General features: G+C 36.7%; 1 protein-coding gene across 4 annotated transcripts in view; it reads left to right on the top strand.

The window, feature by feature from the left end:
• The window catches only part of PHKB (phosphorylase kinase regulatory subunit beta), a 164,428-nt gene extending 138,271 nt beyond the window's left edge, over nucleotides 1-26,157 (top strand). For 3 of the 4 annotated variants that reach the window (XM_031458514.2, XM_031458512.2, XM_031458513.2), the window contains 6 exons: nucleotides 1,072-1,274; nucleotides 12,550-12,684; nucleotides 18,903-19,032; nucleotides 22,387-22,494; nucleotides 24,467-24,607; nucleotides 25,256-26,157. In XM_031458514.2, coding sequence (XP_031314374.2) covers nucleotides 1,072-1,274; nucleotides 12,550-12,684; nucleotides 18,903-19,032; nucleotides 22,387-22,494; nucleotides 24,467-24,607; nucleotides 25,256-25,393 — 855 coding nt within the window. In that variant the 3' untranslated portion in view covers nucleotides 25,394-26,157. Of the gene's footprint in view, nucleotides 1-1,071; nucleotides 1,275-12,549; nucleotides 12,685-18,902; nucleotides 19,033-22,386; nucleotides 22,495-22,558; nucleotides 23,556-24,466; nucleotides 24,608-25,255 lie in introns of those variants that run through there. The other variant, XM_064489193.1, reaches the window with a different exon arrangement.
• The last annotated feature ends 365 nt before the right edge of the window (nucleotides 26,158-26,522 follow it).

The raw sequence follows: 26,522 nt of genomic DNA, 5'->3' as shown, positions 1-26,522 counted from the left end.
GATCACCGCAAGCTCTCTGGAATAAAATAGGGGTTTAGTCATCATTGCTTGCAGAGGCAATGATGTGCCTTCGGTTTGTTTTCTTCTTTAAACACTGACATTTTAATACTAGTAATCACACTTGGACTAACTGGTTGGTACCACTTGTGTTACAATAAACCAGCATTTCTCCCTCCACCACAAAGTTGGGGCAAAAGACCCACCTTCTGCTCTCTCCCCTCATCTCAGAAAACAGAAGGGCCCTTTGATCTGCTCTTCTTTCTCCTGCCTCTTATAATTGTGCACTGTCCAACGAAGAGAGCGGGAGGAAGGTAATGAGGAGGAAGGAGGGGCCGCAGACTCTTCTGGGAGGCAAAATGCCGAGAACAGAGGAGAAAGGGAGAGCAGAGTAATCCTCTTGCCCAGCTTCTACAGCACTTTCGGCTTTGAATTTTCGTTGCCATTTCCCTCTGTGCTTTCTCATTTCCCAGGCTTGTGAGCAGCCTCGTGTGTTCCCCTCCACGGGCGAGATACGCATCAACAAGCATTTTAACACTCACTAGGTGCCTGGCACTATGCCGGGAAAAGTGGGGCTACGCTACAGCTCCAAGACCTTGCACTTGCCTTTGAAAAGGTTACAGTGTTGTTAAAGAGCAGAAAGTTCCGCATGAGGAACTGTAAAAGAAGTGAAGAATATACTCCCAGATGCTAAATTGTGTAGACCGTGCAGTAAAGTAAAACTATTCAGGGTATTCTGGTTTCTCTGGGGAGTTTCTCGTATTAAAGTCATTCAGAATAATTTTATCTTAATGGTTATTTATATTCCTTCCGTGCTTTTATCCAATCTCCTCCACTCCCCTAACTGGAACCCTCACCTGCCCTTATATTTTAGACCAGACTGAACCATCATGAACTCCAGCGGGAGTCATGCTTTGAAAGCCATTTTAATAAACAGCAGGAACAGTTATTCTACCTAATTTTCTAGCTGGCATAGAGTAATTTCAGCCTGCCAGTCATCCTGAGCCTTGAATGTTTTTTCTTTGATCTGTTGGTAGCTAGGAAATTTTTACAATAAAATGTTGCCACCTGTAGGTAACTCTGGGTGCCTTTGGGCATGAAGAAGAGGTTATCTCTAATCCTTTGTCTCCAAGAGTGATTAAGAACATCATCTATTACAAGTGTAACACCAATGATGAGAGGGAGGCGGTCCTTCAGCAAGAGCTGGTCATCCACATTGGCTGGATCATCTCCAATAACCCTGAGTTATTCAGTGGCATGCTGAAAATACGAATTGGGTGAGTAAAGTACTTTGCATTTGCATAAAGAGAATTGTTTGTCCTCAGCCTCTCTGAGTGAAGTGCTGCCCCACATCTGGTGGATATTTAGGAAAGTGCGTCTTCCCCTAAGTCGTAGAGGCAACGTCTGGTAGTGTGAAGAAATACCAGTGGCCTAAAAAAATCCTCCTCTTTATTTATACTCACACATTAGTTAGATGGAGTGAAGTAACTCTGTTCTCTGACAAAATCACACTCCAGGGATTTAAACAGTTGAATCACATTAAACAAGCAAACAAAACCCACTATGTACAATACTTATGAAAATTCCTATAAAGTGGATAAGCCTTCAGACAAGAATGATTTTTTTTTTTTTTTTTTTTTTTTTTTTAGTAAAATGAGGTGTCAGGAGGACATACTCAGATAAAAGTTTGGTCATTTTAAGAGTATTCTGCATCCATTTTTCTACTAAAATCTTATTTTTAATCATTAAAATCGTAAGTGTTCTGTTTGGAGAGGAAATTGAAAGTAAGGCTCTGGTAATCTTGAATCTTCTTTATCAAGAATTGTGTGAGGCAGTGTGGTAAGGCTCTGGCCTTCGGCTGGGGTGAGTGCAGGCCCTGACTGTCACCTACCATCTCAGTGACCTGGGACGGAGGGCTGAACCTCTCCCCTTGCTTTCATACCAGCCTCACTGTTTTACGTGAGATGGAACGACATAGTATGTTTAAAAAGCTTACCACAGCCAAATACAGTATAAATATCGCTTTTCACTTTTTAAACGTATTTTTGATTGTCCAAGTATCACGTGAATATGTTCTCTAACAGTAAAAGAATACTCCCATAGCACAAATACACGTGAATGTGTGTGAGTGTGGAGAAGTGGATAGCTTGCTAAGTGTATAATTAGTTCATCAGTATCTTTACTACTTCTGTTCTGCTGGATCCTCCACTGCTGACAAATCGTAAAATGTTCTCATGATTTCTCCTTGCATTTTTATCGGTTTTGCTTTATATACTTTGATGCTTTGTTTTTGTCCAACTACCTCATAGTTTTAACAATATACCTTCCTTTTTGTCATGTATTTTCTACTTGAGTTCTTCTAAAAAATTATTTTTAATTTCAAATAGCTACACAAGTACAGAGAATAGCATAATAAAGCCCATACTGTTGTCCAGCGTCAACATCATCATCAAATGGCCAATCTCCCTTCACTCTTACCCCTACCTACTGCCCACCCCACCCACATCCCCATGCCCAGATTTAAAGCAAATCCATGGTATCATTTAATCTGTGACTACTTCAGTGTGAGTCTCTAGGAGATAAGGACTTTTTAAAACCATAACCATGACACCATTATAGCGCATAAAATACAACAAGTGAATTCTTGTTGTCTGTTCCTGCCATGCCTGCTTTCTTTTCTTGTCATAATTAGCTCAGTATACTGTCTTCCATCCCTTTACCTACAGTGTTCTTTTTTCATATTGTAGAGATATGTCTTTTATATTTAACTTTTATACTGTGTTTCCTTTTTTTAATTGATATGCTGCATTTTTATTCACGTTCAGTTCCAAATATTTTCTAATTTTTTTTATTTTTACATTGATCTAAGGGTTATTTAGAAGTGTATTATTTAGTTTCCAAATATTTGAGAATCTTCCAGAGACTGTTGAAATTTAAGTTCTTTCTAAATTGATCTATAGATTCTATGCAATCCCAATGAAAATCCCAGCAGGCTTTTTTGGTAGAAATTGACAACTGATTTTAAAATTTTTATGGAAATGCAAAAGCATTCAGAATAGACAAAGCAACTGGGGAAAAGGAGGAGAAAGCTGCAGAACTAAACAGACAGTTCTGATTTCAAGGCTTAACAAAGCTATAATAATTAAGGCAGTGTAGTACTGGCATCAAGATAGACATACGGGTCGATGGAATAGTGTATTTACTTTTAATCCAATCTGAGATTATCTTTTCATAGCAACATATATATGCATCTTTGTGCCATTTCATTTATATTTGGACTTATTCTTGCCATTTTATTTTGTTTCCTATTTACCAGGCTTTTGTGTTGTTACTTTTTTTCTTTCTTCTTTGTTGCTGGGTTGATTTCCCTTTCATTTCTTACTTTTAATTTTACATGTGAGTATGAAGCACTTTGTGAAAAATGATTACCCATTTTTTTCCTTCAGAAAATTACATAAAAATCTAGTTGCTTATTGGGAAGTATACGCATGCCCCTTGTTTCAACAGTTCTCGTTCTAGGAACGTCTATGAATTTAGACATACTTTAACACAAGGCTTCATTTCAGCGTTGTTTGAAATAGTGAAACATTGGGAATGACCCAGATATCCGTCAGCAGGAAATAGTTCACATAAGTTGTTTCGGCCGTGCATTAGTAAGATGCTGTGCAGCCATTACAAGTGACAAGATAAAGTCAACAGACTGACATTTATAAGTGTCCAAGGTAAACTAAGTGCAGGAAAAGTTTCAAATATATTGTTCCATCTTTTATTAAAAAAAATAATACTATATATACATATGTATAATGTGTGTGTGGGAAATATAGATAAAATCGGTGTCAGTTATTTTCTCTGGGAGATTTCTACTTTGTAAGTTATATTTTTCGGTTTTATTTAAATTTTTTTAGTTGAGGTTACTATTCTTTGAACTGTTTGCCTGATTTCAGCTAGAGTATATTTCAGGTGGGCTTCCATCCTTTATCTCCTCTTTCTCTTGATTGAGACATGAACTCATTCTGTGTAGAACTGACCTTCATTTTTATCCCTTAAAATAGTTCCTTTCAAAGATTTAGAGTTATTCCAAATCAATTTTAAGCACTTTGAGTCATACCCTGGTTTATTCAGCCTCTGTTTGCTCTCAAATTGCCACCTCCAACTCTTGACTACATATGAGGGTACAGAAGTGGTCTTCCATGTGAGTTGTCTCCAAATGAAAAGAAACGTGATCCTTCATATCCATACAGGCATGATGAAAAGTACTCTGTCATCACAGACTCGGGCATTTCTCTGAGGCTGACTGAGAAGGGTGGGTTATAACTCTTCCAAAGCGCATTCTTTGTAATAAATGTTCTACTCGGGAGAGCCTCTTTAAGTGATAGTCAGCCTTGCTGTGATTTAAACAAAGCCTTAGAGTAAAAGCTGACTGTTCCCCAGGATTTTACAATGTGGTGTTTTTTAGCCTCTAGTAGGTTTTTCCTTTACTGCATATTCAGCATTTTAGGCTAATATGTTCTCTCAAAAATCCAGTGTAATTTTCTTTCTTGAATCCGAATCTGACCTGAAGCTTCTTTCTCTGCATGGGAATGAAGTATGTTTAGTTTATTCTAAAAATCGTTTTCTCCCTGTTTTTGTGTCTGCTAGTCTATATGTTCAGTGCCTTCTGTGAGAAATAAGGCACTCTTTTTTATCTTAAACTGTCACACCAAATAAAAAAGCCAGGTTAGAACATGTGACTTAGTGTTTTAATGATAGCAAAAACCTCCTAATGAAGAAATTTGCCAGGAAAGTTTAATTGTTCACTGTCCTGAAAGTCATCCTGGAACTCACAGTGGCATTAGATTCCAACTGTAGGCATGAACAGTGTCCCTGCCCAACTTACTGTGTATATTTCCCCCATATGCTGGACTCACATGTCAGCTCTAAACACTGGGGCATTGTCACTTGGAGAGAAGTCTAATTTTTTTTTAAATAAGGAATAATTAATTTAAGAAAGTTACTTCTGCTAAGGATAGAAACTAGATTTTGTCTTCCTATCTGTATCATGGTCTAGCTCACAGGAGATGTTCAATAAAATTTGACAGATTGTTTAACATAGGTTATAAGTAGGTTCAAGTCGTTTGCCTTGAGCTCATGATGGGAAAGTTTAGGAAAAACACAAGCTAGCATGTCTCTCTTCTCATTAGAGAAAGAAAGAAAGGGCTCTTAATTTTGGTAAATGCATTTGGTTTGTACATTTCCCTTCAGGAAATGACAAAGTTAGACAGGGCCTCGTTTATATGAAAATCTAGTCATATATAGAGAGGATAGAAGGATGTGGCACTTTCTCCATTTATTCATTAATGTTGTACCATTAATCATATCAAAGTACGGTACAAATTGCCTTATAATGTAGCATTCCCAGTGAGGATCTAAGGGAATGCATGTGTGAGCAACATGTTACTGCACTCAGAATTTCCCTCCACCCCTCCTCCATACCACAGATATAATTTATTGAACACCTTTTATATGCTAGGCAATATGCTAAAAATACTTCATATGTATTATCTGATTTAATCCATACAGCAGCCTTGAGGTAGACACTGGGACCCCCATTTTAAACAACCTGAGATTCAGAGAGCTTAGGTGACTTCTCTTAGTCAGATCAGTACGTGAAAGAACTGGGGTTTATTCCCAGGACAGCCTGACTCCAGAGTTCTTGTTCTTCAGCCTTAAGTCCTTTGTGCATGTTTTCACGTAGGTGTACTGTTGCTCTTTTCTCAAGGAAACAGGCCCTACTGTTTATGTCTAAAACCTTTGACCTTTATGGTCCCTCCTATATGATTTCAACCTATGACCCACTTTTGTACTCAAGTATTCATGTAGTAGCTGTGATGTGCATTGGCTCCTGATGTGTTTTGTCTTCAGTTTGTCATTTCTCCAGTGTAGGATCAGTACTGTTAGCTTGTACAGTGCAAGACACACCAAGGATGCTGAATAGTTACAAGTTAACAAACATAAGAAATAAGATTGCCCCCTTTATTTATCATGAAACCAAGAAAATGGGGATGACTTAGAACTTATTCTAAGTTAGCCCCTGTACAGTGCAAGAGATACATTAAGATGCTGTGAAAATTCAGCCAAGTAACTTGCCCATGGTCACAAGACCAAGAACCAGGACTTGAACCTGGGGTGAATGATTCTGGAGTTCATGCTTCCCCACCCTCCTTCCAGCTCTCTTATCTAGAAAATAGGTAGACTGTCACTGCTTCTGCTTCTTCATTGGATTGTGGAGATTCTGGGTAAGGAAAGGGAATATCTTTTGCAAAGGACAAAACTGAAATGGTTAATTGCTATGACATTTGGTAATTTGAGAGTCTCTATCCTGTGACTTTTGGAGGACAAGTACCTCTGGGGATTTCTTCACAGCACAAATCCCAAAGAAGAGGATTCCACCCTGCACTCCACTCATCCCTACCCCCACCCCCAGCCAACACATACACACATACTCACCCTTGTCTTTCAGTACTAGGTTTGCAAAGACCCTCTGTTCCTGCAAGACACATTCACCCTGGATGTATCCCTTTCTACCATAGTTGATTCTCCTTCAAGGCCCAATGGAATGATCCCTGAGCATTTCATATAGAAACATGAACTCAAAATCCCTTTTGGATCCTCTGCTGCCATCTGACATGGTCGCATCACCTGGTGGGACCTCACAAGGCACGTAGCAGATACTCAAAAATCCGTGTGCCCACAGTGCTGTTACACCACATTAACAGAAAGGGTTTGGAACCCTGTCTCTACTCTAGGAATATCCGACAACCTCAGAGAATGGCAGTTATCCTGTCTGTGGTGCTTGTGATAGTGTCCCTCTGAAAAGAAAAAAGATATTTTTGTGTCTTTTTAATGTATTTTAATTATACTTTATCGTTAATAAATTTTACTTCAGACCTCAGCTCCTTAAGTGAATGGATTCCTTGAACATTAATTTACTGCCAGCAGCAAACACATGCTGTATTAGTATGTTTCTTTACAAAAATTTACCTTGAATTAGCCCCTGGAAGGTTTTAGTTTACTTAAAATTGATGAACAAATTACTCATTTATAGAGTCCTTGAATGTCACATTTCTTACAAACTGTTGAATTTACTGCTTCTAAGTCACCCATTTGTGTTTGTAGCATGATTTTAAAAGAAAGAAGGGAGGGCATTTATAGAAAACACTCTTTTTTTTCAGTTCCTTATGTTAATTAAAGCATTTCAGACTCATTTATATCTGACTTTTTACTATTGTGTCTTTCTTTTAAATGTTGATGATGATTGAAGAGACTGATGGTTCAGTCAGCTCTTAGCACCATATTCTTCTGAAATGCCAGCATTCTTTAGGCTGAATGGACATAAAATACAGGAACATTTATCTTAGTTGTGGTGTAGCTTACCCATAATTCTCCTGTACTATGTATGTTTTATCTCTCTGTTTTAACCTAAGTTTTTTCAATTTTTAAAATTTATTTCTCTACATCACCCACTGCCTCAATTGCTTTAAACCAATGCCACCATGCTTCTTTTCTCTTTTTTCCAAGGTTAATCCTGCCAATGCAATTTCTTCAACCTTACTGCTGTCAGGCACTCCAGTGAACAGAATTAACCTGCTCACAGGAATGGTATCCCAGTCTGATAATGATTTGATTTGCTGTCTCATTATTGATTTGTGCTCCAGCTTTCATGTTGAAATAGATCAAGTTCCTGACAGGCCCATTACTGTGAAGACCTCCAATCAACTGCTTTCTGCTCTGGGTCTGTCATTCAGGCTTTAGTGAGAGATAACCCTTGAGGATATATGTTATCAAGCCTTTTTCATTCCTGCTTTTCATACCACCAGGACATCCTCTGTAAGCAGTTATGATCCATGCATGTCTTGTCTTCTAACGCCCACAGCTGCATCTGTGGATCACACATCCAGTGGTTAGGGAGAGCCATTGGTGTCATAGTTACCAGAAAGTAACACTGCGTGGGCAGTGAAGGAAAGAGGAGACAATTACAGTTCTGAGGTCATTAGCATGGTTTGATACTCATTCAAAGGATTTTGCTTTTGACTTATGGTATGAGGTAAGGAAGTGAGATGAGGAGTTCTCCTGCCTCTATTCTATTATGATTAGATCGGAGATAAGAGTTGTGAGTGACCAACATTCACCAAACAGGAAGCTCACTTTGCCTCATCAAATTGTCACTCTCTCCATGTTAACATGAAACAAACAAAACAGTCCTTTCTTGCAACTTCCATTCTCCCATTATATAACTTGGTAAAATGCTTACACAGACAGTTCTCTGTTCATTTGTTTAACAGTAAACTTGGGAAATACGTCTTAGTATCTTGAAATAACTTCAAAATGATTACTTTAAAAATTGTTTCTTGCTATGAAATCACTGCTATGCTTTATGGCTTTTTTTTTAGAAAAATATCAGCCATTCTGATTTACCAATGATGTCATATTTCCATGTACTTTATTTTATATACACTCCTTGACTGGGGCAGGTTGGAAAGAAAAATGCCAATACATACACAATATGCTGACTAACCTCACATCAAGAGAGTCTTTAGAAGGATAAGCTTATTTATTCTCAGAACTGTAGGGGAATACTAGTCTGCCTCTTCACACTTCCAGCAGCGCGGAGGAGTTCACTGTCCTCAAGTCAAACCATGATACGTTTGAAGGTTGATCTGGTCAGTCGTGTGTATCTGGCACTTTCTCATTTGCTTATTAGCAAGTAGAGCATGTCCCTGGTTGAGACAGACTGAATTTATAAGAACCTGGTCCAAGGATAACCTTCGTTCTTTTGACCTTCCACAGTTGCTTGCTTTCCCCACTTTGCATTAAGGGCTTTTACATTGGGATTGTCAGATCAGGTGTGGCGACTCTGTCATTAGGAATCAGGGAAAGAAGGCAGATTTTCCCATGCAAAGGAATCAATGCCCTTTTGTATCAGTAGTTCTAAAAATGGATAAAATGTCTTTGATTTTCTTAGCTGTGTTACTCACTTGGTTATTTACTTTCTCTAAGCCTCTGATTGCTGTGTAGTAGTTCACATCTGAGGCTATTTTGCTGTTTGTATTGTCGTCTTTGAAGAGTTCCAAGCTAAAAATATTAGTTTGGCCAGTATTTTTGAATAAATAATGTATTTTAACAATCTGGCAAATAAGTTATACGTGCTCCAATGAATGAAAAACAGTCACCTTTCTTTGGTGGTGTTGAGTACAATGCTTTCTATAATTTGCTCACAGAACTGCTGAGATTTTGTAAACAGAAGCCTGAGGGGAAATTTTTAGATCAACTATCTTTGCTTATGGTATTGAAGATTTTAAGAGGGAGGGTATAGCTCAGTTGGTAGAGTGCTTGTTTAGCATGCAAGAGGTCCTGGGTTCAATACCCAGTACCTCCATTAAAAATAATAAACAAACAAAGAAAAAAACCTAATTATCCGCCCCCAAAATAACAAAAAATTAAAAAAAATAAAATGAAGATTTTAAAAGGTAAATGTAATAGATAATGTTTAGTTTTAATAGCTCAAGTTTTTGGAGGACCTTAAAAAAAAGTGTTTTAAGAAACTTAAAGTTACTTAGTTTAGAAGAGGATACCTCCTGAGTTAAATGGATGTGGCACTTAGACTTGAATTAAAATTGTATTACCTTCCTAGAAAAGTCAAACAAAAGGAGTTTGCTAACATAATTTGAATATTACAATTGAACATAACAACTGAACTCTATAATTTCAGAAACCTTTTAACATAACACTGTCTTATTTATTCCTTAAAATAATTTCATAAAATGAGCTGAACAAGTAATAGTAATATTCCCATTTGAAAAATAACTTGCAAATGGGGTTCAGTTGGTAAGTGACAGAATTGGTATTCATGTCTGTCTTTATTGTTTTTGCTTTTCATTATGAAAAAATTTAAATGTGTAGTAAGAGAATAATTTGGTAAATTTCCGTGTAGTCATTATTTAAATGGATATAAGCAATTGTTAGTAATTTACATTTACCATATTTGCTTCATCTTTTTTTTTGTTGTAGATTATAAAATAAATCCCAGACATTTTGATTTTTACTCCTCAATATTTTAGTAAATATATATCTAAAGTAAGAAAAAAGGACACTTTCTTAATAACCACAGTACCATTATCACACTCACCAAAATTAGCAATAATTTTAATATTGCCTGATACTCAATTTTTATTTATATTTCTCTGGTTGTCTCCAAAATGACTTTTAAAAAAAAATACTAGGATCCCAAACAAGGCCCACACATGGCATTCGTTGTTACATTTCTTAAGTCACTTTTAATCTAGAACAGTACACCCTACCCCCATTTTTCTTTTCATGCCATTAACTTGTTTGTGGGGAACTAAAGGCTGGTCTTTAGATTTTTACATTGATGTTTCTTCTGTTATAAGCTGCCTCAAATGTAGATTGTAAATGCCTAATAAAGAAATAAAATAATAAATAGAAGACAACTTCTCTAATCTGTAGAATTAAAAATAGAGTTTTTTTAAATTAAGGAGAGTCCATGGAGCAGTTTATTGTAACTGAAATGTTGCTGTAACAACTAATTTCATAAGCAACTTTAAAACATCTGAAGTAACTATATCCTTATGACTTTAATGCTTGTATAATAATTTGACTAAATGCAGTTCGTAATAATGAAGATGAACAGGTAAAGAAATTCTAGTCTTTGGCAATAGTATAGGTTTAGCCCAGCTTTTCTTTTCTGCTGGTTTGAGAAGTGCAAATTGTAAATCCTACTTCTGTCACATGTTCTTTTGTTGCACATATCAGGAAATGCACATTTATTTTATTGTTTGTAAATACCTTGTCATCTTTACTGTTCTTACCAAAGAGCAACTGTTAAATATGTATCATGTACTATCAGTGGTAATAGTAATGATGTATATTTTTTAAATTATTCTGTCTCATCCTGTGTCTCTCTCATGCCTCTATAATCTGTCTCAGTGTCATGCAACACATAATCTGCTTTTTGATTGGCAAACTAGTTAAATTCCAAACTTCCATAAATGGCGACAACAAAGAAGAGGGAAGAGGGTAGGAAAAAGAGCTGAGAGTTGCCTTAGCAGAGGACAGTGAGCCTGGAGCAGTCACAGAGCAGGGACACATTGCCTTGTGGCCTCTGCCCGGCCCAGCAGGCAGGGTGATGTGCTTGGTTAGTATCACTTCTGGCTCAACTGGGAGGGCATTTTTCTTACCATCTTCTCCATTGAGAGACATGAAAATCATCCCTTGAGGATGCATCACTGTTGTGTTGCAAACCATCATTGGCAGAAAGAAGGACTATAATCCTTATTCCCACCTAACTTTTTCATCTCTGTACCTATAATAACCTTGTGGGCAGTCTTTTGAAGAAGTGAATCAAGAGAAAGATATTGATATATCTGAATGCAGGAACTTCTCTACTTTAAATCTTGGTTGCTGTAACTAGATATTTCTGCCTGTGGCCTGGCTCCACAGAGCACGAGTGAATGAAGACACATTCTTTCCAGATGCTGAGCTTCTCCATCTCTGTCTGTTATTCAGTGTTCACAAAGGGTGTAAGGATGAAGCACAGGAATCTGCTTTTATTTGTGTAAAACTAATTCCCTCACTTTTCCTCACGGTATGCAGAGTTCTGGTTTCCTAAGGCACGATATTCTTTCCAGAGTTTTCTTTGGTTTGCGTAAATAGTTTACCTAAGTTCTTTCCTCAGAAAACAGTAAATGAAATGAGATGAAACTGTAAAAACACTTATTAAAAGCTCCTCACATTAAAGAATAAAATACTTACACATAAAATAATGAAATATTTTAGACATTTCTAAGCATATAACTATACCAGGCATGCAAATAGTGCTTTTCTAAAGAATTATATTGAAGCTCTTTCTGTAATGAAAACATTTTCTATGATCAGCATTTAAATATCTGGTAAAGAATAGATTCTTCTGAAATCTTTTGATTAAAGTATGTTCCCATCTATGCTACTATAATTAAATTATAACTGTGTTCCTATATTTCAAAGGCACACACTTCTCCTCTGTCCCTTCCAGTTACAAGGGAATGACTGCAAAATAAAGGAAGTAGGTAAAAAAAAAAAAAATTATCTTTCCTGGGAAAGGAACAGTTATATAATAGCATATCTCAGCCCATTTTTAAAATGAATTATTTTTATTCTATTTGTTTTTTGCATGTGTCGAGTATTAAGAAAATAATAGTAGTGCGGCAGCTCTTTGTGTACTGTATACCACTGTACCAAATTAGTAGACTCTCATTTGGTAAGAACCTGAGTCCCTGCCTGTTTTCACATTTTATTACCTAACTACATACGCAAGAGCAGGCCTCATTTTTTAAGAGTCTGATGATGTCACGTAATCTTGATGGAGGTAATTATATCAGCAGTTCAGGAAATTTAAATGGCCTTTTCATCATTCCTTGTTGGATGGGTCAGTGCTGTTAAGCGCATTGTCGTGAGAAGCACAAGATGATTTTATTTCAGGAGCTATTGATTCATGCTTCTTCCCCTGTTTTGTTTCAGGTGGATCATCCATGCTATGGAGTATGAACTACAGATCCGTGGTGGAAACAAGCCAGCCAGGGACTTATATCAGCTCTCACCTAGTGAAGTGAAACAGCTTCTGTTGGATATTCTCCAGCCTCAGCAGAGTGGAAGGTAATGAGGGTCCTTTGTTACCTACAGGACACTCTGGATTTATAACAACATTATATGTATTTCTTAACAATGTCTTATTAATTATATATACATTATATATTATATAAATAAAAGTATTTATAATATGTATGTGTAATTAGTAAGACATTGTTAAGAAATAAAATACAGCATTGTATCAGAGACCACTAGACCACTATACTAGATGGGCAGTATACACAGAGACACTGATTAAAATGTTTGTCTTCAGTTGTGATTTTGTGTTATCCTGAATTTTCTACTTTTTTCGGGTATAGTTTGTAAATATTACTTCATTTTTATTATTCTGTGCAGAATGTAACACTTCGTACCACTTTGGTCAATATCCTTTCTGATCCTTTGTAGTGCTCACCATCTCCTCCCAACATTTTGGTGTGGAAGTTTGGCTTTGGTAATGTTATATAAACAATTTTGTCTGTAACTCTGTCACTCTAATTAGACTGTAAACTTCTTCAGGGCCAGACCCTGTCTTAGACTTAACTTATCTAAACTCAGAATAAGAGCAAAATAAATATGGATTGTATTGAATTGAAGAGTTATTTTTATTACAGAAAGAACTTTAACATAATTATTTAGACAAGCATTTACTGAGCAGTCTTTGTGTGCTTGGTACTTTCCAGGGTGTTATAGTGATATGCTTAAAATGCCTCAAAAAGAAGTCTTCTACAAAAGTAGATTTGAACAAATGGAAAGGCATCCTTGTTCTTAGATAGGAACACTCAACATTTTAAAGATGTCTGTTACAAATTTAATGCATTTCCAGTAAAGTTCCTACAAGCTGTTGGAGTTAAACAAGTTAATATTAAGCTTCATATTGATGTAAGAAAAATGTGAGAATTACCAGAAAAACATAAAATAAAGACTTGTCCTAAGAGATAATAAAAATATTTAAAAGCCTCTATAATTAAAATAATATGATACTAGTACATGACCAGATAAATAGAACAGTTGAACAGACTGGAAAGTCCAGAAATAGACCCCAGGCACATATGGAAATTTAGTGTATGATAACGGTGACATCTCAAATCACCAGGTCAAGGATGGACTTTTTAAATAAATAGTGATGGGACAACTAGATAGTCATTTGGAAAAGATAAAATAAAATCCATACTTTATACTGTATACAATAATAAACTCCGAAGAAACTAATGATCTAAATGTAAAAAAATGACACTACTAGTGCTAAAAGAAGACATGGATAAATTCTCCTGTAACCTTAATATGGGAAAGGCTTTCTAACTGACACCCAAACCCCGGGGCAATAAGAGATTAATAAGACTATATATAAATTAAAAACGACCTTTTGCATGGTAAAAAAAAATGGACAATGCCAAAGACAACGGAGAAACTGGAACAAAACATATGTTACAAAGAGCTAATATCCAGGAATCTTAAAAATTGAGGGACAAAGAACCAAAAACCTAAGGAAATACATAATTGATCAATTCATTTAAAATATTTTTAAAATAGATCTTAAATATTCAGAAAGATGTTAAAACTAACTCATAACTGGAAAAGTGTAAATTAAAACATTGAGATAGCATTTCTCATCTATCAGACTGGCAAAAGTTAAACAGTGTAACGAACATTTGCTGACGCCATGGGGAAACACACTCTCACATATAGCTGGTGAGTACACCCTTCTGTATGGGAACTTGGCAGCATCTAAAAAAAGTCTACTTGTGCACTTACTCTTTGACCCAGCAGTCTTACTTTTAGCAGTTTACCCTGGCGATAAGCCTCCAACAATATGAAAATATATATGCACAAGTTTATTCATTGTATCATTGTTTATAATTGCAAATTTTCTAATGCTCATGACCTAAGCCTGGGGGATTATTTGAAAAACTGTACATATCCACACAATGGAATACTATGTGAAAAAAGAATGAGCATGGTCTCTATAAACTGATATGGGGTAATTTCTAGGCTATCTTGTTAAATAAAAACAGCAAAAGTACAATAGAATATAGTATGCTACTCTTCATTTGTGCAAATGAAATATAGGAAAGATAAACCAGAAACTGATGAGATCAGCTACCTTCAGAGAGGGTGGGAACTGGATGGAAGTAATGGAGAAGCAGGTACAGTGCAGTAGGGTTACAGGGCAGAGCAATATATACATTTTTGTATACCTCTGGGTCTTAAACTGTGCTAATGTTTTATATTCCCCACACATAAATAATTAATTAAAATTAATCCAGGTGGAAGGTACCCAAAATAGGTTACAACCAGTGACAAATGAACCTCACTGTATTACAAACGGGTAATATTACCACATTGAAGGAGGAGGGGAAGACAAGAATTAACCAACATACCTTCAGAAAACATTGACTGGACACTGTAAAGCTAAATGAAAAAAAGCACTGCACATGAATACTGCACTCTATAATAAATTTTTCTCTCATAGAGGTAGGAATTAGCAATTCTGAAATTTTTAGATGTATATATATATAAATTATATGTAAATACATTAAATTATATATAAATATATAAATAAACTATATATAAATTATATATATATAGTGTGTGTATATGAACACACTAAGATTGAATAAATAAGTAAATAATATTGTGGCTAATGAAAGCCAGGGTTTTCACTGTTGGAGAATGTAGTTACAAATAAGGAAAAGGGGTGGCTAGAAAATACCCTGTGGTATTGGATTGGAATTGGAAGTATCACTATGAGAATTCATGTTTTTTACATAAATGGATAGATACAGAAAAATGTGATTGTGTATACCTGTATGTGAGCATACAGCCATATCTTTCCTAACTCTGTCCACCGAGAGGACCTAGAAGTAATGAAACACCAACAACAATGAACAAACCTAGTGCCCACATATCAATTTCTCAATACCATTTTTCTAATTTTTCCAGGATTTTTTTTTTTTTTTTTTTTTGGAGAAATGGTTGATTCCAGGGCTGGGGCAGAAAAAATACAAATGAGCCTGGAGCTTCTTGTGGTACCAGAAAGTGCTCCAAAAAAATTATAGAGATGTGTTAGAGGGATACTGGAGACAATGTGAAGGAGGCTCAATGGCCAAAGCTGGAGCAATTTGAACAACAAAATAAATAATGATAATATTGGATTATATCCCATAGAATAAATATCCATGAGTCAGTACTGATATAAGTAGATAAATGGGAGAGAAGGGACTCTTACTACAATAGAATTCCAATTAATAAGTGTAGATAGAAATGCTCAATATTACTAATTATCAGAGAAAGGCAAATCAAAGCTATAATGAGGTATCACCTCACACCAGCCAGAATGGCCATCATTCAAAAGTCCACAAATGACAAACGCTGGAGAGGCTGTGAAGAAAGGGGAACCCTCCTACACTGCTGGTGGGAATACAGCTTGATGCAGCCACTGTGGAAAACAGTATGGACATTCCTCAAAAGACTAGGAATAGACTTACCATATGACCAAGTAATCTGACTCCTGGACATATATCCAGAAGAAACCCTACTTCAAAAAGACACCCACACACCAATGTCATAGCAGCACTATTTACAATAGTGAAGACATGGAAACAGCCTAAATGTCCATCAACAGATGACTGGATAAAGAAGTACTGGTATATTTACACAATGGAATACTATTCAGCCATAAAAATGACAACATAACGCCATTTGCAGCAACATAGATGTCCCTGGAAAATGTCATTCTAAGTGAAGTAAGCCAGAAAGAGAAAGAAAAATACCATATGAGACCGCTCATATGTGGAATCTAAAAAGAAAAAAAACACACACACACACATAAATATAAAACAGAAATAGACTCATACACATAGAATACAAACTTGTGGTTACCAGGGGCGGGGAGGAGTGGGAAGGGACAGACTGGGAATTCGAAATTTGTAGATACTGACCGGCATATGTAGAATAGATAAACAAGATTATGCTGGATAACACAGGGAAATATATACAGGATCTGTGGTAGCTCACTGTGAAAAAGTATTTGACAATGAATATATGCATGTTTATGTATAACTGAAAAATTGTGCTCTACACTGGAAATTGACATAACATTGTAAACTGACTATAACTCAATAAAATTAAATTAAATTAAAAGTGTAGATGGAATGATGGAAATAGAAACAATAATAATTGTTGTAGGCAGGACCCATCAGTGGATGCTGTATTTAGTGGGTGGAAGTATGATAAGAAATAGAAAATTTGCATAATTTTGAAGTGTTTCCATTCAAGATACTTTTTAACTGTAAAAGGCAAAATAGTAACTTTACAGTGAACAAGAAACCCAGTAGACTCCACCTTAACCAGATGATCAAGGTTAACATCACCAGTAATAAGACCCATCAACATCACATACCCCCTGATACAATGTACTGTAGAGGATACAACCATTTCTGGGCATTCTTGTGAAAAATTCATGATCTAAGTCTAATCATGAGAAAACATCAGACAAACCTAAATTGAGGTATGTTCTACAAAATAACTGACATTTCTAAAATGTCAAAGTCGTGAAAGATAAAGGAAGATTGAGGAACTGTCACAGATTAGAGGAGCCTAAGGAGACTTGGAAATTAAATCCATTGTGGGGTCCTGGATTGGATCTGCAATGAAACAAGAAAATTTGTGGTGAAATTGGCAAAATTTGAATAAGGTCCATAGAGTAATAGTATTGTATCAATGTTTATTTCCTGGTTTCGATAGTTATACTATTGGTTATGCAAGATGACAGAAGTAGAGGAAGCTGAGTAAAAAGGAACTTTGTTAATTTGTTTTTACTTTTCTGTAAGTCTAAAATTTTTCAAAATAAAAAGCCAAAAAAGTAAAAACAAAGGAGAGTTCTAAAATAATTCTCTCCTCCACTGTGAGTATTCACAGATTTCTACTTTTTATGTTCTAAGCAAACATCTCCTTTTTATAGTATTAACCTTGGCCTCATAGAACTCTGAAAATACATTTTTTTTAATTGTCGCCAAAGGGAATAGGAAAAGACATCAAATGCAGAGCATAGGGTTTTCAGTTTGCACACCGATTATCCAAAGTAAAACATCACCAAGGAATACCTACTCCTTTGGGCTTTTTCTCTTTAGCATAGCACTGAACCCAGCCACACAAGTCTGGGTCTGGGGAAACAAACTGTACATCCGAAAAAGACGCCTCTCTCACTTACATAGTGATGTAACTTTATTGGTCATCTTTTACCACAAGAAAAATGTCTTTTTTGTTTGTTTGTTTGTTTGTTTACTGCATCCTGCATAGCTGTTTTCACACCTAGAAATATTGTTGGTCATGACATGCCTGCCTTGTGGTTGATGACATATTTCACTCTGCTGTCTGTTTTAATACCAGTGTAAAAAAATTTGTATTTGTTCCTGTCTTCAGCTTTTGGAAGAACATACTCCTATGTCATTTGTGTATACTTTTCAAATTATGCAAATTTTGCATCTTTACCAGTTTGTGAATGAAGTTAACTATTATATCTTTAAGATTTAACACTTAATCCATGAAAATGAGAGATCTAGAATTTTGGCTCATCACTATATGTTGTTACGGTATGTAAGAGTTTGTAGATGATTTTTCAGCACTGGTACTTTGACCACTTTTAAATAGAAAACTATAAAGTTTAACTTAAAATATAAGGTTTAAAGTGAGATAGTTTCATTAGCTCCATCATGCCTTTTTTGAGCATTCATCTACTAATCAAATGTTTATTGAGCACCTTTCTGGGAGAAGTGTAGGGGAGCAATCAAGCTATATATATATATAGGGGTGTATGTGTGTGTGTGTATGTATGTGTATGTATGTATATATATAATGTCCATGGCTTCATGGAGTTTAACATTGTATTGTGTCTCAGGACCACATAAACTTATTTTGAAATTGGCTGCTCCTATGTTTTTAAACTGAGCTGCTTTGCATATTAGAAAATCATTTGATCACATGAGTTGTAAGAAACTTACTAGAGAATAACATTTTGCCTGTTCAATTTTTTAGCATCTTGGGGATTTTCTCCTTTCCTGCAGAGCTCTGTTTTCACTATGAAATATTTAGTAACCTCTTTAACACATGGTAGATATGCATCATTGATGGATTTTGGCTTTTACCTCTCACCCTCTTGGAACAGTTAATCCATATAAAAGCCCTGCTTTCTACACGAACAGGCTTGTTTTTTCAAAACTGAGGCGTTTTCTGTTGGTCTACAGATGTTGGCTGAACCGGCGTCAGATCGATGGGTCTTTGAACAGAACTCCCCCTGGGTTCTATGACAGAGTGTGGCAGATCCTGGAGCGCACACCCAACGGCATCATTGTAGCCGGGAAGCATTTGCCACAGGTACAGCCCCACTGTGTTTGTGTCAGTAAAAGGCCTTCCGAAGGGACCTGAAGGAGCAGATAATTCTTTCCCCTCTGCATTCGAATAACCTTTCTGCTTTCTGCTTATGCCGTTCTCTAAGAGTGCTTAAAAGAGGGGTATCTGCATACCTGAAGAGCGAGAAGAAGAAGTCTAAGAAGTCTGATCCGTTGGATTGGAGATATTTTTTCCCAGTCTGAGGTCCTTTTATTTTTCTGTTTTGGTGTTCCTCAGTACAGAAGCCTTGCCTTAGTTACCAAATGGATATTTTGCTTAAAAGTAGTGTTTTAATTAAAAAAAGTTTGTATTATCATATTTCAGATGTTTCAAGGAAGTACTCTGTTTAAAGGGACCATATGGCCATACCTTTTGCCAAGCAGTCTGTTTTTCCTTTGTTTGTTATTAGTGAATTTAGGGTTTCTCTTGTTGGCATTACTGTGAATGGTGGCTTTCCTTGACTACCAAGTGGTAGTGGGCCAGTGCTGGGGGGCCTCACAGGCAGTAAAACATACATTTAAAAGACAGAACCAAATCAGTCCCAAGAAACAAGGTGACTCAGTAATGCTGTGGATAAGGAAATTAGTACTTAAAAATCACGTTGAATGTGGAAAGTGCAGTAATTTTTAGGTCATTAGAAAATCACTTGTTTTACTCAAGTTGTAACTTACTTTTGTCCAAATAAATTAGTGTCCTCTCCTTCAGATGGTTTCTCAAGTTACATAAACCGTCCTGCTTCTTTGATTTAATTATTTAATCCTGACACCTAAATCATTCTGCTTGTGCAAAAATGTGAATAATTAGGCCTTCTGAAAATGAAGTACTGTATTTCTTTCATTTGAAACATCAGCAAGATTATTTTTCATGAAAGTATACAAATAAAGTATTCTTTTTTATTAAAGTATAGTTGATTTTCAATATTATATTTTAGGTATACAACATAGTGGTTCAATGTTTTATGGATTATACTCCATTTAAAGTTATTATAAAATGTTGGCTATGTCCCTGTGCTGTACAATATACACTTGTAGCTTATTTATTTTATAGATGGTAGTTTATATGTCTTAATCCCCTTTCCCTACCGTGCCCCTTCCCCTTCCCTCTCGCTCTGGTAACCACTAGTTTGATCTCTATATCTGTGAAAATCAAATATTCTTCCCACACACACCAATACTCATTTTGTTCATATGTACATAGAGTGTTTTTGAAAGGACCCACAAGAAACTGGTAGCATTGTTTGCCTTTGGGAAAAGAAACTGTGGTCTGGGTTGGGGAACAGGCTGAGCTTTTCACTGAAAACCCTTTTTAACCTTTCAGTTTTGAACTTTGCAAATCTATTACTTAGTCACAAAAAAATGAATAAGAACTTTGTAAAAAGTATGCTTTATGCTGTTCACACACTGTTGAGTGGTTTTCGTTGGTTGCCAGTGTAGGTGCTCCAGCCCTTTCCCAGACACTCCATGACCGCTGTGTGGAGCAGCTCTGTCCCCTGTGGGCCGGGAACCAGCTTCTGCTGTTCACGTCCTGCTGCTTCTGCTGGGCCTCAGGTCTGCCTACAGTGGGCTGCGGCAGCCTTTTCTTGGCTTCTTTCCCAAGCCCGGTGTTACCAACCAGATTTTCCTTTAATCGTCTGATTGCCTGGGCCACTTACTTAGTATTCCCTCTTTGCTAACAACTATATGTTAAGTATTTTTATGTGCCAGGCACTTTTCTAATCCTCACAACACTCCTTTGAGGTAGGTGCTTTATTATTACCATTTGACAAGTGAGGAAGCTGAAGCCGAGCTAAGTGATTTTCCCGTGGTCACACATCTGGGAAGCAGCCGACCCAGAGTGTGACCCCTTCCCCAGCAGTTTGATTTCTGAGCCTTTTCGCTTCTTCGTTGCACTTTCTGCTTCTTTCAGAGAGTGGAAAATAAGGCAACCTTGTTGTCTCTTCCCTAGGTTTGATTGTCATATTGCATACCAGCTAGGCTGACTTTTCAGATGAAATATATTAAAGGGAAATTGATGTGAAACTATGAAAGGATGTTCCTTTCCTTCTGTAACCCCAGTGATCTCATTGCTAGACATACACAGTTATAATTACAGGCAAACCTGTGATATTGCAGGTTTGGTCCCAGACCATCTCAATAAAGCAAGCTACACAAATATTTTGGTTTCCCAGTTTATATAAAAGTTATATTTACACTATACTGTAGCCTGTTAACTGTGCAATAGCATTATGTCTAAAAAAAATCCAAATTACGTACCTTAAAGAAAAATACTTTATTGCTAAAAAATGCTAACCATCATCTGACAACACAGGGTTGCCACAAACCTTCAATTCGTAAAAAAAAAAACCACAGTATCTACAATAAATCAAAGCACAGTAAAACAAGGTATGCCTGTATCTTGTTCAGCAGCCAGGCTTCATTTTCCCCAAATTGGGTACTACCTGTAAACATTAACAGTATGTTGGATTGTATTGAATATAGAATACAACAGATGGACCATATTGAATATAGGACCGAGGCATTATTATACTGGGCAAAATTACATTGCTATCACTTGATTGAAAGGGGACATTTCTGCTGGGTCCCAGTTTGAGTGGTAAGTAGATACACATTGTTCTGAGGCTATGATTAAGTTCACTGTAAACTTGGTTATAATTCTGATGACTCCATCTGCTTTCCACCATACAAGCCTAACGTTTAGAGCCTTCCCTTCCATCCTTTGAAGAGTGTCCACCATGCCCAGATTTGGTTTGGATTTGAGTTTATTTTCTGCTTTCATTCAGTTTGTGAAAAGTATATGGAAGATTTTGCAACACTCTTGTTTTAAATGAAATATAAAGAGTAGAGAAACTCTTTTAGTTTTACCTTTTTCTGTATTTGCTTGCCATTTCTGCAAATAATGTTTTTGCTTATTTGTGTGCATTTTTTTGCCACCAGCCCAGAAAGGACCTGCCACAGAAATGATGTTAATTCAGTAGCAAATGACTTACATGCTGAAGTCTGACAGCAAGCATAACTTCTTGCATTAATTCTGAAAGCAATTATGTACTCTTATTTGTTGTCTCAATTTTTATCTGTTCCTTTTATGTATTGAAGTGTCTTTCTAATGCAGTCCCTTTTCCTTAAGAACAATATGGTGAAGATAACTACTAAAAACAGGTTTAATTTATCACGGTAGTGAGCAGGTTGGCTTCAGTAGGTTGACATATATAAAATTCAGTCATGTAGCTGAAAATGCTCTCTTAAGGTTTTGTAGAAGCTGGAAAATAATCAAAAATGAAATTCCTCTATTAGTCAGGAACCAGAGTATAACCATGCAGCAAGTTAATGTTATTTTTTTCAGCAACCAACCTTGTCAGACATGACCATGTATGAGATGAATTTCTCTCTCCTTGTGGAAGACATATTGGGAAATATTGACCAGCCGAAGTACAGACAGATCGTTGTGGAGGTTTGTATCTAACCTAATCTAATGTAGATTACTAAAGAAGTGCTTTCTGTCTGCTCCCTGAAAGCTGCCCAAGAGACCAGGAGCTCCACTCCTCACCTCACCCAGTCCTTCCTCTGCTTGAGTCCCGGAGAGGATGGTCATCCTTGACCCAAGTCAAGGCACAAGAACAATTCAAACATCGTAAATCCTGACTGCGCACCGTTTTCAGCTGCATGCTCACCCCCGCAGTAAATGCATCAACACCATAAAAGAGAGGAAGTGATCTTTTCTTTTATTTGTTTCATTTTCAGTCTTTTCTGTTTGTGGAAATAATGCATGACTATTGTAGAAAGTTTTAATAGTTCAGAAAATTACAAAAAAGAAAGCAAAAAATTTTCCTCTGTACCTACTAGCAGTAGATCATCACTGTTGATATTCTGAGAGACAACTTTCCAAATACCTCTCCATGAATAGAGAAGGCATGTAATTTTCTGTATCATCACTGCTCTGTGTAAAAGTTAAATGCTAAAATACACACGCGTACATGCACATGTGTACACATGCCTTTATGACATTTTAAAACATTATACCCAATAAATAGAGAATCTTCCCAAATGAATGGGTATAATTTATAGCTCATCTTCCCTTTGTCTCTCGGGGGAGGTCTCCATGAGACTGTGTGTTTCTTGGAGGGTAGATAATGTGTCTCACTGATACAGAAGCTCTCAGTGAGTGCTGAGCAGGGTGTGGCACCTCCTAAAATACAGCACTTCAGGAGCTACAGTCAGCTGAGTGAAATTCAGCCTTATCTCTGATGTGCCAGGATTTGGAAAGAGTGTCAGCCAATCAGTCTCATAGCATGTGGGAAGGAGGCAGAGACTGGAGTCAAGAAAACATGGGGTTAGTAGAAGGGTGGATGCCTTCCTTGTGCTGTGAGCCTTTTGGTATCTTTTGCCCAGTATCCGGGACCCACAGTGGACATGGAGAGCCCTAAAATGAGGTCATTCTCTTTGCAGAAGAAATTTTCCAATAGAACCTCAGAAAAACTTTGGGGTTTTTTTTTGGTTTTTTTTTTTTTTTTTGGCTAAAGCCCTGCCCCAAGGTCTCCCACATTGTGACCCTGGATTTTTTCCTTTGGTTCTTTCAGGTTCTGTTTTAGAAGCATTTCAGTAAGTACAGTGAGAAGGATTCCCAAGTTGGGAACTATGAGGCCTTTTTCCTGTTCCATGTACAAAGTAGGAGCCATAATGATCATCAGAAAGTCTCCAAGCATTGTATACTCATACAATCTTTGCGTATTAGAGTTTGTCATGTAAAATGGGTATTAGTACTTAGGATACATGTATGGGGTAGCCAGACAGTTGGATGATGCATTAAACTAACAGCTTATACAGACCAAATAGTATTCATATCAGAAGGAGGTCAGAGTTAAATGTGTTGTTTAGAATATAACCATTCCCTGAGAAATACCAAAATCATTACAGCATCACACTCATTTTGGGGTGTGAGCCTAGATCCAGAGTCTCCGCTGAGCTCGGCTGCTTCCTCTGGCTTTGTTGTCCACCGCCTCTTCTGGGGCAGCCTCTGCCCCACTGGACACTGGATTTGGTGTCTTGCCACCAAAGATGAACGCCTGAAGGCCAGATCTCTTCAGACACTTTGGGTGAATGGGGCAGTAGGTACTATAGTCAGGATTAGGAAAGTCATTTTTCTGAGTTACTAATTTCATTTAAGTGACTGGAAAACATTTCTGTACAGCTACAGAGGGATACATACAATGAAAAAAAAAAGTTCTGTTCCAAACAGAACTGATGGTACTAATTTACAAGATTAGGAAGATTCCATCAATAGATGACCCTAGAGCGCATCATTGTACAGAACACACTGTGGGATATGCGGCTCATCCATCAGTCTGAATAAAGAATGAAAACCTAACCAGACTCTGTTGCTTTTATAGTTCATATAATTGGCTTTCAATGTCTGTCTCCTCTAGTTACTAATGGTTGTATCCATTGTACTGGAAAGAAACCCTGAGCTAGAATTTCAAGACAAAGTCGACCTAGACAAACTGGTGAAAGAAGCATTTCATGAATTTCAAAAAGACGAGAGTCGGCTGAAGGAAGTTGAAAAGCAAGTAAGTAGAGAAAATAGCTTTTGGTAGACTTTTTTCTTTGGCTCAGTTCTTCAAAATATCCCTAATCTCATATCACTTAACTTACAAAACAGATTTACAGAGTACAAAGTAGAGTACTTGCCGGGCAGAGGGAAGTCTGATTTATTTGAGGAATTACTGTTACTTTTTAGTTAATTACTAGTCAATTCAGCTGTGAAGTTCTGACTAAAAAGAAGTCTCGGAAGAAATAAATTTCCTTTATATAGTTAGCAGTTAAAATGTGTTCTACCAAAAAGGAGCCGTAGATTCTAGAAGGCCATAAAATTAAATACCGGGGAGGCTGGGCATGAGTAACAGGCTACATTGGTGCTGTGTGACTACCTAATACAGTCCCTTCCAGGCCTGTTTAATATTTTATGCTTATTCATAAAAAGGTTCCCTAAGTAAACAAAAATTATCAGCAAAGGGGAGAATACTAAAAATGTCTGTCTTTGTTTTATATGCTGAGAAGACACCTCAGGAAAATAAAAGAAAAACTCAAGAAGCTCATATTTTCCATGAGGAAATCTTTCTGTGAATTTATTTTTCCCTCTAGGCTGACAGTGATTTTATCTGTCAACTCTTTACAAACAAAAAATGAAAGGATTTGCTTACTGTTTTCGTTTGCAGGATGACATGACTTCCTTTTACAACACTCCCCCCCTGGGAAGAAGAGGAACATGCAGCTATTTGACAAAGGCGGTGATGAATTCGCTGCTGGAAGGAGAAGTCAAGCCGAGCAATGACGACCCGTGTCTGGTTAGCTAGTGAGGAAGGTGTAAGAGACCCCGTTGAGACACGTTTCCTAGAAATGTGTTAAGTTTTGTGTTGACGCTTAATCAAGGCAGCCATGTATGTATGTGTGTGTGTGTGGGCTGATCATGCTGATGTGGGGGTTGCCGTGCCCTTGGCAGAGTTACTGGACCTCTTGCATGCCATAGCCAACCTGATGGTAAGAAATGCTTTCAATCAAGTGAAAAAAAGTTCTCATGATTACGCCAACTACAGTAATAATGAACAATAGAAGTAGTTTATGAATTGAAAGTTCACCACTGCATGTTTTACGATCACATAGCTCATCAAAATGAATCTTTGCACTTTGGACTAAATTCCCACCTTACTGCCAATTAAAATGAATTTGCCAACTAGGAACGTATACTGGGAATGAAAATATATTGAAAGAATGGTCAGTTTTTGTAACTGGCATTGTCATGCCAGGAAAAGATTAATATGCCTCAGAAAAGCAAAATCAGCCAGCTGATATTTTGATTATCAAACTGCACTGTTGATAATAGTATACAGAGCTATTGTACAATTTTTAACCTTGTAAACATGATTGTGGTTTTATATTTATGCTAACTATAGGGGTTTGAACTAAAATACAGTGTAATATTGTCTATACCTGATCAAATATTTCCTTTGAGCTCTCATGTGTAAGATTGTTCAGCAGCATGGACTGTTAACCTAGTTTGTACTGGTAAAAACAAAATTAAGAATTAAAAGTCAATAAATTTTATTTCTGAATTAATGAATATATCCGGATACATTCTTTATTCTCATTATTCACAATATTGAGTTTATTACTCCTGAATATTTTCATTTAATTGATCGGGAGGTGAAATGGAAGAGAATTTATGGTACCTACCATTACACGTAGTTTGCTACCAAATTTACTTAAGCAAACATTGGTGAAAATATCAAGTAGATTAAACATTTAAATTTGATGAATTTATTTCCTTACTGAATGTTACAATGAAGCTCATTAATTTGAGCCCTGGCCCCAAAGAGAATCATTTTTACGGCCTAAGTATTATGGAGTTTCACCTGAGAAGTCAAATATGTCACATAAAAATGCAGCCCACTTGTAGAGTCTTGAAAGGATTTAAAGAAAGGACAA

Source organism: Camelus dromedarius, chromosome 9 (genome assembly GCF_036321535.1).
Source record: "Camelus dromedarius isolate mCamDro1 chromosome 9, mCamDro1.pat, whole genome shotgun sequence".
Lineage (NCBI taxonomy): Eukaryota > Metazoa > Chordata > Mammalia > Artiodactyla > Camelidae > Camelus > Camelus dromedarius.
The sequence above is the reverse complement of the archived record's forward strand: the minus strand, read 5'-3'. Positions and strand labels throughout refer to the sequence as shown.